General features: G+C 41.7%; 1 protein-coding gene across 2 annotated transcripts in view; it reads left to right on the top strand.

The window, feature by feature from the left end:
• Positions 1 to 580: 580 nt before the first annotated feature.
• The window catches only part of lamb2 (laminin, beta 2 (laminin S)), a 45,829-nt gene continuing 26,368 nt past the window's right edge, over positions 581 to 20,041 (top strand). For both annotated transcript variants that reach the window (XM_006804060.3, XM_006804059.3), the window contains exons 1-4: positions 581 to 692; positions 1,070 to 1,136; positions 14,608 to 14,777; positions 14,899 to 15,034. In XM_006804060.3, coding sequence (XP_006804123.1) covers positions 1,106 to 1,136; positions 14,608 to 14,777; positions 14,899 to 15,034 — 337 coding nt within the window. In that variant the 5' untranslated portion in view covers positions 581 to 692; positions 1,070 to 1,105. The remainder of the gene's footprint in view (positions 693 to 1,069; positions 1,137 to 14,607; positions 14,778 to 14,898; positions 15,035 to 20,041) is intronic.

The raw sequence follows: 20,041 nt of genomic DNA, 5'->3' as shown, positions 1-20,041 counted from the left end.
GCAGGGGTAACTTCTTTGGCACAAGACCATAACTTTCCTTGTATGTTTATTTACTTAAGCACTGCGGCCTAGTCATATTTCACATAGGAATCATTTTAAGTTACTGTACTGTTACTGTATACATTACGTATAATCTGCTGGAAGTTAACCTATTGTAATATAGTGTGTGTGTGTGTGTGTGGGGGGGGGGCAGATTGGTGGAAGATACTGTAAATGGATTTGCATGGACTCGTGACTAGACAGCTGAATAGACGGCTCTGGATGATGACGTGTTAATAATAATAATAATAATAATAATAATAATAATAATAATAATAATAATAATGATAATAATAATAATAATAATATGTTTTGTGAAGACGTTTCACCTGTCCTCTTTCACTGGTGAAACGTCTTCACAAAACACAAAGAAGTCCAGTTGTTATCTTTCTAAACTAATCGAAAACTCATTTAAAGAAAGGCAACTGGGTGTGCTTCATCTGCCCACTGAAGGAATCGAACTCGCGACCCAAGGATTCGGCCCATTTGCGTGCGCATTAAGAAACTCCGCTCCAGTAAGTCCGGCCCAGGGTTTCCCGGGCAGAGAAGCAGGAGCAGAAGAACTGCTCAGCTCCGCTTCTGTCTGGGAACTCCGCAACAAGTGGACGAAGAGGGGCAGCAGAGAAGGAAACGTTGGAAACGCGACACAAACGGTGAGAAGGTTTAAGATAATGCTTATGATCAGTTCATTTCTGGAATAAGAGACAATCAGTTATACTTAGCTCGCTGGATAGTTGAAAGCAGTTTATACTTTTTTTTCTCCTTTAGTGAACCGGTTTACAGAGAACAGAGTGGCAAACGGTGATTTAAATAGTAGAAACAGAGAGTGGATGAAAAAAAGTCTGTGAAGGAGTCCTGGTTGTCCTCTGCTCTTCAATTGTTGGTCGTCAATTGAAAAAAAAAATATCAAAGCTTCAATTTTTCCCACATTTTTAACTTTTTCCCAACGCTCAATTTGCATCCAGTAACACAAAAACCGCCTTTAGTTGTTACTGTGTATGTCTAATGATGAGTGTGTTGCGTGTGGCAGGTTGCTGCGGCCCAGCGGGTGGATGCGCGCTCAGAGATGCGAGCCTCGGTTGCGGTGCTCCTCTGCGGTAAGTAACCTGCGCACCCTTTGAAGTCACTCCGTGTTTTCTGCTCCATATCAAACCCTCAGAAGCGATTCACTGAACGGATATGGCGGCTATCGAGCGACTTCAGGTCACTGGTCCTGCTTTGATTAGTCTGTGGAAGATGTGTAGCTTTGTTAATCCTGTAAATGCTGAGTTCAAAGACGTGTAGGGAATACAACATAATAATAGCAGTGAAGTGAGATGGTCGGGGTCATACTCCCTTGATGCCTGCACTTGGTTCATAGAGTCCCTGTCAGTGAGAATGCGCTGTGATCAGCACAGTGTTCACTTGTCATGATGGAAAACAGGGAAGAAAACTGCTTTGGAAACTCATTTACAGCAAGCAAAAAAGTCAAGAGTCAAGAACATTTCTTTCAAAGTGGCTTACACTCTAAAAAGATTTCTCTAAGCCTCGATGGTTGGAGTCAGGAACTATACCAAGGCACTATCAGAAACAGTAGTCTGGATGTGAGGCTCAAGGGATTGCCTTTTACATTTCCCTGTGCAGAGATAAGATAGCTGGTGTTTCTTTTTTTAAGGGCCACTGGTGCCTTCAGGGCCTCAGGGGTCGTCTGTCTGCGTCTCTGTCTTTCTCTGGGTGGTGTTACCGTGTTTTACGGTCCTCCTAAAATGGCCCAGTTGAATCCGCAAATAGAGACACCCACTGCACACATCTAGCGCCTACATACTTTATGGATGTAAATGGTAAACACACAGGTTTATAGAATGTGGCTCACTCACCCATGCGCACACATTCACACTCCAATGAGTGTATCGGGAGCTACTCAGGGTTAAGTATCTCGCCAAAGTATCCACGGGCAAGATGCAGGCTGGGGCAGCCGGGGATCAATTGGTAGATAATGTGGTCTGTATCATTTCTAAGTAATCTTCTAGGTGAATGTGTGTGTGTGTGTGTGTGTCCAGTATTGAATGTGTGCAGCAATGAAGCTAAGAATTGAATACAAAGACATATCTGATTTAAATCTCTTTTCACTGCATCCTTCATTTGTTTAACGCAACTTACACGTGGGCTCCACTCCAAGCCTGATAACTGTCAGTAAATGCATTTGAATGCGTTGCTCCTTGCAACTAGAAGCGAGCGTGCTTATTGCTGCAGTTAAAGTCTATGAGCGCCTGCTGTCAGGCCTCACTGATCAAATCTTCAGCTCTTTGTGATGGCTGACAGAGCTTAGTGGGAAGTTTCAGGACTGAAGTTCTGTCTTTACATTTGTGCTACTTTGCTGTCAGTGTTGCTGGCCTTAATGTCTCAGAGTCACATCAGGATAAACTTTGCAGGACAGTTTTTTTTCTTTCTAAACCTGTCTGAATTTAATATACCCGTGCCCTTTGGTGCCTGTAATGGTTTACCCAGAGCTGCTTTTGTACACATTTTTACACAGCTGGACAATAAAGCACCGCATAATCCCAACACGTTCATATACTACTAACCAGCCAGCCCCGGTCCTTCTTGTCTTGCGTTTTTCCTGCCGGATGGCTCACTTACCAGCTTGCTGTGGTGTCAGTCCTCGGAATCATCACTCATGTGCTTCCCTGGAGAGAATCTTGTTGTAGCGGACAGATGTCGGCAGTTGGCCACAGTAGTTCTATTAAAGAGATCCACTGATGAGCAGAACAAGTTCTGCTTTTGGCAGCCGCACCACAAGAACATGGAACAACCACGCTTGTGGTTCATGGACAGGAGAAACAATTACAGCAAGCAATAAACCTTTCACTCTGCACACAGCAGGCCTGTATGTGTTGTTTAAGGGTATCAGTAGAAAATGTAACCACGCAGGTAAAGTGTAGGTCAGGGTTGATTCTCAGTTTTCCTATTCAGTAAGTCAAGAAGGAAAAAGGGATAAAGTGGGCTATAAATATGATTCCTCAAAAATTCCTGGCAAAGTGAAAACAGTTTTTAGGAGAGTCAGGATATGAGAAGACTGAGAGATGGAAATGACATGGAGCAAGGTTCAGTTCAGTCCAGCCATGGACTGTGGGCTTAACCCTGCAGGGGATAGAAGCCATGTACTCGTGTTTTATCTTTAAGCAATTAACAGCACTCAAATCCAAATGTAATGATGGCGTTCTGTCAATTAAACCTGATCAAGTCACAGCCAGCGCACAGCTCATGAACCAGATTAACAAGAGCTTTCAACACGTCAATTACCAACAATTAAAAGTAAAATACGTCTTTGCTTCTGGTATAATCTTCAACGCTATATACTTTCAGGAGTTTGATTAAAGGTGACTTTTTCAGCAGCTCACAGGCTTCAGCTAAAGTTTACTAAATGGCTTGGACAGAAGGAACGATTAAAGTGGTGAACTCTGATTTGACAAATGACTCCTGAGGATCATTTCCAGAGAGAGGAAGCTAACCCACTGCCAAACATAAATAAGAATTAAAGATAAATAGACTGACCAAGTATATTAGTAGGCATAGGACCTATTGTGTGTCATTTATAGCGCCATTATATCATCCTTGGACTCTAATAGTGTAGCTTTGCATTCACAGTTCAAAATAATCTTTATGGTCAAAATCTCAGTGTTAGCAGCTGGAATAAGTAGAGAGAGGTGGGAAGTGTTTGACCTGATAAACCTCCCGCGCTGTCATTACTAACATGGGGAGGTATCCATTCAGATGTCTCTGAGGATGAGCTGTGAGGTCAAGGGTCAATTCCAAACCCACAGGTCAAAGGAGGGGTTAATTGGCGTGTGTCATTATGTGTGTGCGACAAAAGTGAGAAAGGACTCAGGCTGATCACAGGAACAAAAGAGTCAGCCATCCCTTCACTCTTCTTTTCTTTTCACATGCTAGTTTCTTTTCTTCACCACTCCAGTTAGAAGTAGGAGCTGCAGCGAGACGGCCATATGTGTTGGTGAAGCGCAGATAACCTCTGGCAAAAAGGCTAGTTACCTTTAGACGCCTACCTTTAGTCTGTCTGCGATTCCATAGTATTCAAAACCATTTAAAGTGCAGTTGAAGGAGGCACCAACTCATCATTACTCTGTAGGAACGAAAGGAAAGAGCTGGGAATAAGAAAGAAAAGAAAGTAAGCAAACCTGAACATAAAAAAGGGATCTGGATTGCCTCATCGCACAAAGTAAATCCTCTGTAATACACAGGTTTATGTGTGTAGGAATTTGGCTTTTTTGAACTGCTGATACCCTCCTCGTGTGTGTGTGTGTGTGTGTGTGTGTGAGCAGGTGAGATCTGGTTAGGCAGTGGGAACGAGAGAGTGTGTTCCCAAAGCCTTTGTAAGCGACAGCCTCCGGAAATGTGCAGATGCCAGAACAATGGTGCACTAAAGCCTGCTAACCACCAGTACTAGAAACAGAGAGAGAGGGGGGAGAGAGAGCCTGATTAAATAGAAGGGGGTGGGGGGTACAATCAGGATAGAATCAGGACAATGAGAAAGAAGAGGGAGAGAAAGACTTTAGGCACAGGGGTGGAGGGAGAGAGTAAACCTGTTTGTATAAAAGGACCGTGAGTTGGGTTTCCTGGGCAGGAGCTTTCCTGGATGAAAAGGGGAGGTGCAGATAAACTAAAGGAAGGAGGACTTGAGGATGGGGGAGGTGATGGAGAGGAATAGGAAATGGTGCTGGCCTCATTAAAAACAATGAAGTGGCTGGTGAAGTTATGAACCTGAGTGGAGCTGCTGTGAGTGTCAAGGAGAACGAATGCGAAGCTGTAAAGAAGCGTGACCTGTGACCTGTCGTATGAAGACATATGATTGCAGACACATAGCTCTAGTTAGCCACTGTAAATGTTAATGACATAACACACTTTGAAAAAATCACAATGATCAGTATTATTCACAGAAACAAGTGAGACTAGGGAAAGCACGGTGTAGTTTAAAGTGGGCCTATTCTGCTCATCATGTTTTAGCTCCTCCCTGTTTTAGAGGTTAAGGACACTCTCACTTTAGGCCAGCTGTTTTCTGATTGGTTTCCCTTTGTAAACAGAAGGTTTGAGCAGCAGGTGGGTGGGGCTTCTGTGCTCATAGCTAGCAAGGATTCCTTGAGATGAGACTAATCCCATAAAGATCAAAGAAGGGAATAAACATGTTAAAGAGTTATGAAGCCCGAGCCTTTGGTTAACATGGATTAATTGTTCACACAATCTTTGTTCATGCTTAGTACGAGCATCATCCATTGGAACAGAATATACATCCAAACGAAGTAAGGACGATTTGTGATGTGAGTGTGCAATTAAAAGTATGAAAGGAAAGCAGTTTTTATGCTAGATTAACAAATTATTTTCAGCAAATGTTATGAATGAATACTTTTTATTCAATAAGATGTGGCTCCAATATCCACAAGAAGCAGAAATATGAATGTCCTTTTCCTTTCCAAAAACTGTGGCTGCACTGTCTTTATGTTTGTCAGATGCCAGGAGCTTTTATTGTTACGAGCCACAGGCTAAGTCCAATAACAGGATTAATGGTTCTGTAGCATAGCTTGTTAAAAAAGCACTCTCAGACGCGACCACACCTGATAGCAGACAAGCAGCAATTAGAATGTGACGCTGCAGTGTGGGAGGGTTGAAGGAAGGAGACGGAAGGGAGGAAGGACAGAAGGAAAAGGGGGATGAAGTCGAGACAAAGAGAAGAAGAAAGGAAGAAGGGAAGGATGGATTTGGTGTGCTTAGTATTTTCTTGAGATATTTGAAATTTTACTTCAGTTGCAGTGGAAGAAGTCACAGTGTGTGGTGCTTTCATCTTGGAGCCCTGTAATTACACACACACACATGCACGTGCGCATACACCCCCCCCCCCCCCCCCCCCCCACACACACACACACACACACACACACATGTAACCATGTACATATATAATGTTTCTTGTAACCTTGGGCTCATATGTTCCAAGTCACTGAATGAACAGTCCATGATTTATTGCTGAAATCAGATATGTATACTCTACAAAATGATGCATTAAAAATGTACTTCATTGAATATTATACTGCCTCCAAGGATTTTGGAGGCTGTAAGTCATAGTTACAGGCTATTACACACTAATGAAAACATGGATGTAATGACTACATTACATTTTTGCAAGTGGATCTATATCTTGCTCCTTTCAGGCAAGCATACAAGCTCCTACAGTTTGGCCTTATGGTCTTAGGTCATTGTGTTTGCCCCGCCATGTTACAAATACTGCACCCATTTTCTATCTCCGTATTTCCCCACACCTCTCTTTCTACTCATAAAACTTACAATGGCTGTTGCTTCAATGCAGGAAAAAAAGAAACCTTCTTTTGTGGCTGCTGCAGATTGTGGTACATAGAAGAGCCTGCTGTCTGTACTGAGTCAGACCCCATTAGGCCTCGTTTTGGGAGTGTTTTTTTTTTTCAGGTAAACGTCATTGTTTCCCCTTGTGAATCCAGTAGGTCCCACACTGCAGTGGAAAGAGAAAGGCCGGAGGAGCTTATAAGGGGAATTTCCTGTAAGTGTGCCACACCTGCCCCGAGCTCCTGCAGTGAAAAAAGGGTGACTATAAATGCAAAAAGACCCAGTTTGAGATACAGAAAACTTAACAATTCTTGGTTACCTTTGCTCCTCTCTCAAGGTACTAATGGGGTCATTGTCAGTTCAGACCTGGTATTACAAAATGACTTCATGAAAGCAGTATTCCCCAGTGTATTTTAAATTGTGCTCAGAGGATCTGACCTAAGCCTCAAGCCACACAAAGGTTACCCTCCTCTCTTTTACACATGTGCCAATTTCAGCATTTATCAAGCCGACACAGTGCAGTTATGTTATTAAAGTCACTTAGAGTCACATACAGGAATGTGAGCACAAGAATAGAACACACTAAATGCTAATTTCAAGTCCCATGTGATGCTTTCAGTTTTCCCTCTAAGTGGAGCCAGATTTTCTTCATCAGGCACTCTGATTAGCACGTCCAGCAAACAAGTATGGAGTCTGCTCGGTGCTCTGGGTCAGCTGCTGAGCACCAAGGCAAATACACAGCACCGTAATCACTAAAGAGACCCACAGGAGTGCAGTCTCTTTGGTTAAATGACCGAAGGAAAAGCTGCACCCAGCATCTGGTGGCCACGTGTGCCTTGTATTTGGTGGATTTATTGACCTTTAGACAACATGGCAGGGGGAGTGTGGCTGGTAGATCATTTTTAGGTTACAGCAAACATCTCACACAATCCTGCAAAATCTGACCTGCAGTGTTTCCATAACTCCCTCTCATCACATAAAGCTTACACTTTGTAGGTGTTATGTGATGGGACTCTACTATTTTGCCAGTTTTGCAGTGGGGACTTTAACATCAGCAGCATTTAAAGATACCGTAATTGCACAGCATGGATATATATCCACTCAAAGTTAGGTCTTGACTCCTTCCATCCATCCCAGCTGCAACAGGGTGAAAGATGGGGTGCACCCTGGACAGGCCACCAGTTTGTAGGCCTGTTTGACCAGTTTAATCTCCATAAGATGGAGATTATGCTGGATAAACTAACGAATATATGAATTATTCATGCAATCTATCATTTGATTGTGTTGATGTAGCTGACTAATGTATGTGAATTTCCCATTTGCTCATTGAAAAAACAAAATGCATCAAAATCATGCACTCCGTTTCACATTGATGCTTCTTTGGATGTAAGTACTCAGTAACAACAGACATGTGGGAATGACGGCTTTCGGGGCGGCCGCTAAATGCACTTAGCATGTTTCCCGTACCGCTAAGATAAAAACAGACATTGTTCTAGCTCCTCACTCCCCTGCCCACCTGTTACTTGCAGTGTCTTGTTCCATATTTTCTCTCCGGCGCGGAGCAGCTCAGACATCTCCAGGATGGGACAGGAATGTGAGCGTATCCTCTATTCCAACCAGCTGCTTCTCAGTGCCATGCCTTGTTAATGTAACAGTCTGTGTAATGGGCAGCGCCTGGCCTTGCTCACTGAAACTCTTGTGTTTTAGATATCAATGTAGGCGGTCAGTAATAAACAGTTGGGAAAGACTCAGAGGAGACGCCGGAGTTTTTATTATAGAAATGATTTGAAATACAAACTTTAATTGGTTTAAGACTTCATGTGTAAATGAAGCGAAATGTGTAAATAATGGCTCGTGTGTCTGTGGTAACTCCAGTTACTGCAGTTTTGAATTATGGTGTGCCTCTGTAAGATTTCTCAGAGAAAGCGTACTAGAGCCCTCCATGTTAGCCTTGTTGATTATGACATTTTTCCCAAGATCCATGGCCCTGCTCTTAGGGCCTGCTTTTGTAATAATAATTTTGAGATAATAAAGAAATAATTTTGCTCTTATTCAGTAAAACTTTTGTCTCAGCCACTGATTTATTAGATTTTACAAGAATTTTGACAGATGTCAAGATTGTCGTGGGCCCTACACTTAGCCTTGAATCTCTAATAAGAAAGTAAGAAATACAGACACAGTATTGTCTCTGCTTTGGACATCATTTACTTAAATGATGGGTTACATCAAGGTTAGCAACTATTTTTAGGAAGGAGCCTTTTTCACTAATGAACAAGGTGAGCGGTGAATCCACCGCTCTGACCTCCCGGTGCAGTAGACATTAAGGGAGGACAGAGATGGGAGGTGAGCTGTGAGGTGAGGAGGAGGAAGACCAGCTGGTTGTTTGGCTGTGGGAGTTAACCGTCCATCAGCTAAGTGCCGAGCAAAGAGAGGACGGAGACGCATGGAAGGGGAATGTAAACTAATTAGCTAGGAGGAGTTAAAAATAAAAGCAGTTGACTTCTCTTTGCCGGGCCCTTAAAGCAGCTATGCCATGGTGACTGCTAAACATATCTGTGGTGCCTTCTAGTCCCACACTGTCTTAGGTCATGCAGCTCTTAAATGATGCTAATCCTGTCTGTTCACTTCCCCGGGTGAGCTAATATTGGATCTGACCGTTCCATCATTTTATTAATGTTGGATGCATGTATTGTCTGTGTTCTCCCAGCAAATACGTGTGTCGTTACGTGCTTTCTCTTCAGTCCAATTTTTGACTGTTTGTCTTGGTTTCCTGCAGAGTTCATGTGACAGCAAACTGTGTCTTGCCAGACCGTGCTTCTGGAATGTACCACGCTGATGTCACATCCCACACACACAGAGCTAGAGGTTTTCATTAGTCTGTGGATTAGATGGGTACAGCTGAGTAACAAATTTAAGGAAATTAAAGAGGCAAACTGAAAGAAGGAAAACCGTTTTACAGCTTTGTGCAAACAAAGTGTAGCTGATTTATCCCTGTAGTGAGCTGCAGGCTTCTAGTTGGAGGTGATATCAGTACTTGACATATTAGCCCACTACCATTCAGATTTATCACAGCTGTTGCAGTGCAGTTTCATCTCTGCACAGATTATGCATGCTGACTTTGAAAAACTAACAATATATTAAGCTTAGGCTAGTTAATATAGTTGGTACTGAGTGAAAAGTATCCTTCTAACAGACTGTTCTCCTTCACTTTCTCAGTTTGCTTTGTGTGTTTGTTAGGCGAAGGTGTGTAGTATAAAACCAGACACAATGTCATAAAAAGTACTGAAGGTTGCAGATTCTGTCCACAAACGTTTACATTTTTAATTGTTCTTTTTTTCCCACATGCCAGTTTTTACAATGAGAATGTTTCACTGGTAGAAATCTTCTGTAATCTGTCACCAGTCTCTAGGCAGCGAAGAGTTACAGTAAAGTATGTAAATGCTGAGAGCAAAGGAGGTCATCTCATCTTGACAACTGAGAAACATTTCTAAAGAGTTTTGTGGAGTAGTGCCGCTTTAATGTGGTATATGGTCTGCTTATATAGAATGGTCAGGTGCAATCTGTGGCAAGGATGAAAGGAATAAACAGGGTTTGTACGGGTGCTTGAAAATGCTTGAATTTTAATATTGTCCTTTCAAGTGTTTGAATTTTGGATGCGGTGCTTAAAACTGCTTGAAATTGTAACTGTATTTTATTCACAAATAACTATCTGATTGAATACTTTTCTTATCAGACAGAGAAATAAAATGAGCCGCAAAGTCTAAAAGCTAAATTTCTCCACCTGGGCTGTTGTGTGGTGTGTTTTTCTTTGTTTTAGCAAAAGGGTAACAAAGGCATTTAAATCAACCTGAGATGATTTGTTTTAATTTTCACATGTTGTTACTGAGGTGATGTGAAGTGAAACGTGCATCCTTGTTTTTTGGGAATGTGATTTGACCCTGAAAAAGGTGCATGAACCCTTAATAAAAGCAGACTTCACTTGGAGGAGGTGTGTGTGTGTGTGTGTGTGTGTGTGTGTATCGGGGGTGGTGAATTCATTTCTGAAAGCTCCGCAGAGTTTAATCTGTATCACTGCCTCTGACAGTCAGAGACTTTCCTTATGTGGAAGACCTTTCGCCTGAGAGCCAAATTTAAACATCCTAGGGCATGAATGTAATGATTTCATGTCATGTTTTTAACTCGAGCTGAGAATAGTTTAACAGCTGTTGGCAGTAGTATATGACATGGAAAGCAAAAGCAGTTTTTATGGTCTGATGTCAAGATTATTAGAGAACAAATATAAATAAATAAGAATGTGCTATGCGGCTGCAAGATGATGTACAAGCTACATTCAGCATGGTGTTACTAGGGTGTTACAAAAGCCTGGTTGAACAGCACTGTTTTGCAGCCTTTGTGACACACACACGCACACACTGCACATACCAGTAGCAGTGCCCGAGCCTCCCCTTTTTTCTTTCAGCTGTCACCCCACGTTTCACTTTGCATTCCTTTAATGACAGTATATCAGAAAAAATGAAGAGAAGAAGGAAGGAAGCAGCTGATGCACTGGATTGTCCTTGTGACATGGGCCTTGACATCCCCTCACTTCCATCAGTCATCAAAATAATTATCAGTGCTGCAGTTTTTATTATGTTCTTGAAAAACCGATTAAATGATTAAAGGTAGTTTCCTTGAACCTAATGCTGCTCCCTCTTGTTTTTAGTGCATGTTTGTGATCAAAAGTTCAAAGGTAAAAGCAAAGATATGCAATGTAAATTGATTTAAAACAAAAGTAGATCATCCGAAAAGCCAGAATGAGCAAATGGCATTTTGTTGGTTGGTAAACTATGAGGGTTATCGGGTCACGGTCCAAGTGCAACAATGTTAGGTCCACTTTTAAAGAGACATTCAGTAATGCCAGCTAACAGCAGCTAACAGTGACACAGACATTAGTGCTTACTCACAGAAAATGTCAGGATATCCTCAACAATTCAGATCAGTACTGCTGTCATTAGACAGAAGAAGAGTATTGGCATCTGCGGTAAATGGGGGATAAACAGTCTAGAAAAATCGGCCATTGCTGTTTTTTTCTGCATTATCCTTGGATTATGTACTTGGAATTGTAAGGGGTAAGAAAACGGAATACAGACTGCAATTTAGTGACATCTAGTGGTAAGATTTTATACACTGGACCTTTAAAATCTGTCTGATCACTGTTGTCCTCTTCTTCTTTTGGCAGCCCCCTTTAGGGGTCGCAACAGAGGTTCATTCATTGGAAAAAAATATGTATTTCCTGGCCAGTTGGCGAGTGATTGTGGAAAGCTGCTTGCTGTTGCTAGGAAAAATTGTTTGCAGTAAAACACATGGTGCTGCACAGACAACCTCCTTTGCATTTGCTTTGGTTGTTGGCAGATTTCTGAAGTCATCAGTAGTTTCTATGGAGGATGCTGACTTGTTTGCAAACAGTTGACAACCATGTTCTAAGCAGTTGTGAAACTGTGAGAAGCTAAAGTTAAAAAAGGATCCCCGCTCTCTTCAAAGTTTTGAAATGCGTTAGATTCAGAATGAAAGTTACAGCTTTAACTTAGAGGGTGAATAGTCCCTGCTTCTGCTTTGCATTGTACTTTTTTAAGCTTCATTACTGCTAAGTGCTTAGTTAGTGAGTGTTTTGAGACAAGTTGGCGTCTTCCAATTGCATGGAGGTTTATGGTGCAGCACCGTCTTTGTGACCAATCTGTTCATTATCCTGGATGTCTTCTTTTTACAAGTGGTGATGTCAGCTCATCCTGGGAGCACAGGCGTAAAGCCGGTGAATTCTTCACAGAGAAATAAAAGACATCCAGAAACCTAGTGATTACATGACACATTAGATGTCTGCTTTACTCCTCCACCCTCTCCTCTCCACCTCTGATACACATGAACACCTTTGAGAGTGTGTCAGCAGTTTCCCAAATAGGTATCAAGTAGCATCTGCGTATATCCTCTCATTGTCTGCACAAAGGCTGTCTCTCTTTTTTCTTTCACCCATCAAACCACCCATCTGACTCGCTCAGTTTCCTCTCAATGTCAGATTTCTTTGATAATAATAACTGCTCAACAAATCCTCTAACAGGTGTCTTTTGTGTAATTAACAAGCACACAGTTGTTCACTTAAAAAAGGGGGGCTATACAAGGTTAAAGTGATTTTAAACTGTCATTTGAGCCTTGAGTTTAAATACATTAATGAGTGTATCTTCATGCAGAAGAAGAAGTGTTGGTGTAGATGCACAGGTGTGTGTGAGACTGTGGCCTCATCTGCTTGTTGCTCACTTAGCTTCCACAAATGTGAAACTTTGTCAAATGCCAGGCAAACACAGGTTTCCTCCGTAGTGTATGTCAGGATTGGGTGTGTCATATGTGTCCATGTGAAATCCTCTGCGCTGTTGGGGACCGCTGATCTGACCAGTTGCCCATGCATATACAAAAATCTAAGCAGAAGCTCAGGGACAGAGCGTTCCCCATTGTTGCCCTGAGGTTATGGCATAAATTGCCTTTGGACATTAGACAGTCACCTGCATTGTCCATATTTTAACTGCCTCATCCGAGAGTATAAAGGTATAGCAGGTATAGCACCTAGTCTTTCCTTATGTGTGTAAGCATTAAAAATATCAGTGTTTCACAGAAACACCCAATTATGCAGAAGGTTGATGTCATGGCAGGCTCACAGTGGTGTATCTTCAGTAACAGTGTGTTTATTTTCCCAGTGGATATGCAAGTGAAGAGCAGCTACTTTATTTAAGCTCAAGAGACTGAGCTCTGAGGTTAAACTGCTCAAAGTGTCAAAGTGATAGAATGGAGACTGAGTCACATAAAAGGTTGAAAATAAGTGTGCTGTCAGTTAAGTTTTGGAGCCTTGCCCAAAGGCTTTCAGAATCCCACTGGCTCACCAAGATCTCAATAAATGCATGTAGTTTATTCTGCTACAAAAAAAGTTTATAATAAGTTGTTAAGTGTTAGCATTTTATCTTTTAGGGCCATTTAAAGTCCATTCATAGAGAGGGAGGGAGGATTAGAAACACCTGTTGTGGACAGCCCATAGACTGACAACAAGCACCCGAAGGTCTCGTCTCATACCAGTTTCCTCATAGCAGTACATACACAAACGATCAGAGGTCCCAGGAGGAGGAACTCACGTCAAGATGTCCGGTGGAATGTGTGATGGCTGCTGCTGGTTGTCATGAAAGTTTATGAGGTTTATTTTAACTCCCACACATAGCACTGCTGTTCAGTCACAGCGAGGCTCTAGTTTTGTATCACCTAGACGCCCTGTCTCGGTACTTTGTGGTGCTCACCAAATCTATAAAAACAGGTGTTTCTGCTTTTTTACGTAGCTTACGAGTCTGGCTTAGAGTAAATAATCACATCCCTATTATAATCACCATCAATAAAAATGAAACCTGCATTGGCTTCTTCCCACATTTGGCTTTTAGCCGGCGCCTGTGCTCGGGTCATTTCTTTGGAACACATCAGAGCCTGTTAACCTTCAGAGCTGCTTTGACATAATGTTGTCCCAACACTGAAATATTTCTTGCTACTCTTTGATTGAGAATTCAGCTATGACTTATTGATAAAATCAGATTTTTGTTTTGTTTTTTGTGTAGCTGAGCATTATTCTTTGTATGTGGCCAGTACAGCATATCTTTATTAACAAAAGTGCTACACTGTCAAAATGCACAAAGAACAATAGCACAGATGTCACACTGCTCATGCTGTTGCACAGATATGGACAGAGAGGTCACTGAAATCTGTGTTTTCAGTTTCATATATAATATCACTGATGACCTGTAGAAGCAAACTAATTTGTACATAGTTATTTTTGACCATTAGCTCCTATTATTTCCTTACAGGGAGTGATGTGAGAATTTCCTGATGTAAAGGGCCATTGCTAACTATATCTGCCACCATTTCAAAAGTTTCTCTTTGATATTTTGCAGGGACTCACAATGGATGTTGATGAAACTAATGCAGCAGTATTCCATTGACTCAAAGCTGCACATGTTTAGTTTCACTACCCATCCTAGAGTCTTTTCCTTGGGAAGTGATAAGAGCTTGTGATGTTGTCTAAATAATCAGGTCAGAATGGAGGGTACTGATTAGGTCTGCTTTACTTGCCAACTCAAGCTTGTGAGTGGGTGCACTGCTGGACAGTGATGCAACCATTGTTTCCTGTTCGCTTTAATGAATTTCCTGTGTTCTTTCCTTCAGTCCTGACTGTTGCTGTTGGTCAGGACCCCAGTCAAAGCCACGGCTGTGCCCATGGCAGCTGTTACCCAGCAACTGGGGATTTACTGGTTGGACGAGAGAAGAACCTTAAAGCCTCATCCACGTGTGGAATGAGATGGAAAGAGCCTTACTGCATTGTCAGTCATTTGCAGGTAAGTGTTTTTGTTGAACTCTGCTTTAATCTTAAGTAAGAATTGAAGGAGTTAAATGTGTTTCTTCACTACATTCTGTCTGTGACTCTGTCACACTTCCTATTTTGCTGTCCTGCCGCAGGATGAAAAGAAGTGTTTTGACTGTGACTCGCGACGGCCATATAATCCACTGTACAACACCATCAGTCACCGGATAGAGAATGTTATCACTACCTTTAAGCCTCACCGCAAGAAGTCCTGGTGGCAGTCTGAGAATGGTGAGGAGACTTTATGGTCATCTACTGATTTCAGCTTAATTAAAGCTTACATAGAGATTATTGTTAGCTTAATTTACTTCCACTCAGTTGTACAAGCAGACCAGCAAGCACCCATTGTTAAGTCCTGTATACTGTTATTAAAATACTACTGTACTGTGCAAACCCTGCTTTATAAATGGAAATAGGTACTGTGATTTATAGAAGCATGTGCAAATACACATAGAAGTACAGTATATAAGGCAAAAACAGAGTTTATATAATTCTAAGAAGCTTTAAAGTCAATATTTGGTATGACCACCTTAATTCTTGAACACAACTTAAAATCTCTTTCTGTAAACTTTCTGTAATTATTTTGTAACTAGTTTTCAGGAATAGTTCTCTAGACTTTGTGAAAGATATTCAAAGCTCTTCTTTGTATCCCCAAACATGACTCAGCCTCCACCATGTTTCACAGATGACTGTAGACCCTCACTGTTGTTCCTCTTTTATGACCCCCTCCATGTATGTTGATGATTATTTGAACCAAGAATTTAACATTTGGATTCATCATTCCATAAGGCCTGCTATCACAGATTCATATTCCTCCGTACTTTAGCATACAGCAACCTTTTCTTCCTCTTTTGCTTCTTTGCAAACCCTAACCCTAACCCTGACGGCCACTTTTCCACTAAGACCATTTCTGATAAGGCTTCAGTGGACAGTACATGAATTGACTGAGAGGCTTTCACTTTTTTCCTGTTTCTTTAGGCCTCTGATAGTTTTTAGACCTGCCTCTTCTTTTATTCCACTCCTCCAGTTTGCTCAAAAGTTTTAAAGATACAATGCACACCTTGCCGAGAGCCAAGTGTTTGAATAAAATCTCTTTGGGAATCATCTTGTTGGTGCAAAAACCAATTTAACCTGTAAATGAAAATAACTGAAAAAAAGCAGCTGTTGTCCAAAAACAATGTTCAAAAACTTTCAGAAAGCCTGGAGAACTATTGCTAAAAACAACTTTAAAACTGTAAGAGAGACTAGCTCTTTGGAAGCAAAATATGAAGACATGAGGAGTGGCTCAAGACTTTTGCACAGTAAACATTGTTCTCCAGCTGAATTTTAATATGGTTGTATTTTTTTATTACACCATCATTCTAATCTAGTACTGTGAGTTTCCTAGTATAATAAATTCACAGCCACAGGCATTATTTGTTCATGTCATAAAGTTTTAAAATTGTATTTGTGGTTAATAGAATCTGTTTTATTAATTTAATGATTTTATGACTGATGAGACCTACAGTGGGTTTTTGTTATTGTTAAATGTCTCTTAGATTAGCGTGAAATTTTGCATAGTTTTCACACTTTCCTGTCAACCTCAGATGTACTCTGTGTTTAGTGTGTTTTGCGAATATTAGCAGCATGTGCCAGATCATGTTAGCATTCATGTTAGCATGTAGCTTAAAGACTGCTGGACATAAGAGCAGTAGACTCATCATATTCCCACATAGCAAAATTGGTATGGCCCTGATCTGGCCCACACAATGTGCTTACACATGGCCCACATACTGCAAAGAATGACGGCCTTTTGGTGGCCCAGATCTCGCTTGCCTGAGATGGGCCAGCACAAGGCCAGTTGCAGACACACTGGTGGTCCTATGCTGGCCCATGCGAGGATTACCTCTGGTAAACCTCATCTGGGCCACAAAAGGGCCGTCATTCGTTATGGTATGTTGGCCATGTGTAAGTTGTGTGCAGCCACGGGCCAGTTGCAGACACACTGCTGGCCCAGATGTCAGCCTAATGTGTACCTTAATCAAGCCATGTAATAACAAAATGTGCTGGAACATAATAGTGCAAAAGTAACATGACAAAACTCTGTTCAGACAGTAAATGGACTGATTCTTTTATAGCGCTTCTCTACTCTCCCGGATTACTCAAAGTGCTCTATACAACATGCCATATTCATCCAATCACAAACTTTCTCTAAACTGAGTGCTTCCTAACTACATTCACACTCTTGACATACAGACTAGAGGAGCCAGGGATTGAACCACTAACCTTCTGATCAGTAGGTGACCTGCTCTACCTCCTGAGCTACAGCTGCCCACTAGCAAAGATGAGTAAACCGTCACTAGGTTTTGGATAAAGTGTAAACTCACAAACCTGTCAAACCTGCATTTTAAACGTTGGCTGCCATAGCAGTGTAGTATTGCAACATGGCATTTGGGTCTTCTAACTAAAATAGGAACATAAATAGTGCCATCATTGCCAGACCTGGCCCACATCTGGTTGACATACACCCTGCCATGACACCGATCAGTCAGAAGTGCCAGCTTATGGTAAATGGCCTGCATTTGTATAGCGCTTTACTTAGCCCCTAAGTACCCCAAAGCGCTTTACACTACATTCAGTCATTCACCCATTCACACACACATTCACACACTGATTATGGCAAGTGCACTGACAGAGGCGAGGCTGCCGGACACCACCGGAGAAATACAGTATTAGTTTTGTACACTTATACACGTAAACTCACACACATACACACACACACACACACACACACACACACACACACACACACACACACACACTCAACCACACACTGTGGCCAGCATCCTCTGACCAGCTACAGATGTCCTTAATAACAGAGTGAGCTCTGCATGCTGTGGCATCTGAACAGAGTGAGGGAAAAGGAGAAGATGAAAAGTTAAGACTCTGATGTCAAGATGAGAGTGAGAATAAGTGGAATATTTAAGACAGGGTGGTGCACAGTAATAAAAACAGGAAGAGGAACAAACTGTAACTGTTTTTTTTTCCAGGTGAGTTAAATTCTTCATCACTATAAGTGGTCGTAAGGATCTGTGCATGACTGGCCAATTTGACACAGTGCTCGTTTTAGTTGTTTGTGAGTCATTCCACAGTAACAGAGTGGTGTTGATGACAGCACTGTGAAGCTCTAGACCCAGAATAGATCAGGGAGAAACAGAAGAAGAAAAAGAGGGGCAGGAAGTACAGTGACTATTTTTACTCCTGGTAGCTGCAGCTTTTTCCATGGCATCTTTGTGGCATTTGTTTGGTGAATGTGGCAGCGCTCACAGAAGGCCGCTTTGATAAGGACACAGTGCGTTGATTGTCTTTACATATTAAATAGAAAGCCCATTTCCTGGGATTGCATGCAAAAATTACAAGGACATGCAGGAAAAAGCAAAAACCAAACAACCAAACCAAGCAACAGGAAATAACCAAAGGCAGTGATTAAGAATCCTGATGAAAACAGAAGGAGTCCAATAAAAGGACAGGACAACAATGAGGTTGAGGATAAAACACAAGGGAATTTAAAACACAGAAAGCCACACAAGGGACTGACCTTCAAAATAAAACAGGAAGTTAACTGACAGGAACAAAGAACAAGCTCACAAAAACAATTTGATGCAGACATGGGGAAATATAGGAAACACACAAAAAGTGTAGGATTATTAAAATTTAAAGGAGCTACAACTCTGTTAAATTTCTTGAATATTGATCAAGTAGCAGAGGCATTGTTAATCATTTTCTGCTGCTTTGGTGTTACTGAATTTAATAACAGGTGAACTAGAGGGGCAACAATGGGACAACCTCCAAAACAGGAATGGTTTCAGAGGTTAGGGTCCCTATTGGTCGACTCCTCCAGGATAGCACATCAGTATGTGCATTCGCCAGAAGGTTTGCTGTTTCTCCCAGCACATCTCAAAGCCATGGAGGAGACTCGAGAAGAGGGAGTTACTCTAGGAGAGCTGGCATTTGCTATACAATACCAGAATCGGCAGGTCCACCACTGGCACCCTGTACTTTCACAGATTGTGTTTTGATCCATTAGATGCTGCCCAGTTTCACCTCAGTCTGTTCAGGAGCTCAGTGGTCTTCTGGTCTAGATCTGGGAGGAGATCCTCCAGCACACCATCTGTCATCATCTGTCTCATTATATGAGCATGGGCCAACATTGTCAGGCATGCATACAGGCACATGAGGCTATACAAACTGAGTAGCATCTGAGTAGCTGCAGTGAAATTTCAGCAAGATCGACTAGCCTACCACATCATTTGAATTCAGCCCTCTGTAGATGTATCATTTTAATTACCATCAAACAGCATGGCATCTTTTCATTCCTAACACATTTCCCAGCCCAGTCTAGATGATATAGACCAGTATAGATATTTTTTTCCTCCACTAAGATTTGATGTGTTTTTAAAGTGTTCATTTATTTTTTTTGAGCAGCGTACAAGGATCAGGCAAAAAATAAGCCTTCAACAGAATTATGAGTGTCAGGTGCTCAGTGGAGCAGGTGTGTTGTGTGCAAACTCATTATGTGTGTTTCGATTCAGTTACATAAAGCAAAAACTGATCTATAATAAAGGTCAGAATCTACTTTTTCTTCTTTTTCTCCTCAACCTTCTTCTTTTAAATTTTTGTCTGTTCTGTGCCTCATCAGCTTCATAGTAGACTGTGCTTGTCGTTCTAGTCTAAGGGAGTCTGACCTTATTGTCTAATAACATATTGGTGTAAGAAAAAAAGAATCAAGAAAGACGTACAAGCGACAGGAGGCCTGAAAGAAACCATAGGGAGTGGAATATGAGGACTGGGCTCTTACAAAAATGAACTGTGCAGAGAGCATCAGGGAAGAAGGTGCATGAGTTTCAGAACACTTTCACTGAAACTCTGGATGTTCTTACTCTGCCACTTCCACTGCCACACAGCAGCATCTACACGCAGATGATACAGCAACACGGGCAGAGTCTAGTGCCCAAAATATTTTATTAGTACTATGGAAAGATCCTTTTGGCTTTGTTACTGCAGAATTAACACAAAACATGGAAAACAAGAGTGAAAGTAGAGTGGCCCTTCAGAGAGCTCTACAGCTCAGGAAGTATGTGGGCCTTTCCGGCAGGCACTCCACATTTCTCCTGCCAACAGTGAATGTTTTTCCTGTCAAGCATCCATTCCACTAGCCAAGTGTGTGGTTATCACTTCACATAATGCCATTAACCTTTA

This window comes from Neolamprologus brichardi, chromosome 20, assembly GCF_056152115.1.
Source record: "Neolamprologus brichardi isolate AB-2024 chromosome 20, ASM5615211v1, whole genome shotgun sequence".
Lineage (NCBI taxonomy): Eukaryota > Metazoa > Chordata > Actinopteri > Cichliformes > Cichlidae > Neolamprologus > Neolamprologus brichardi.
This window is presented reverse-complemented; position numbering and strand designations above follow the sequence as displayed.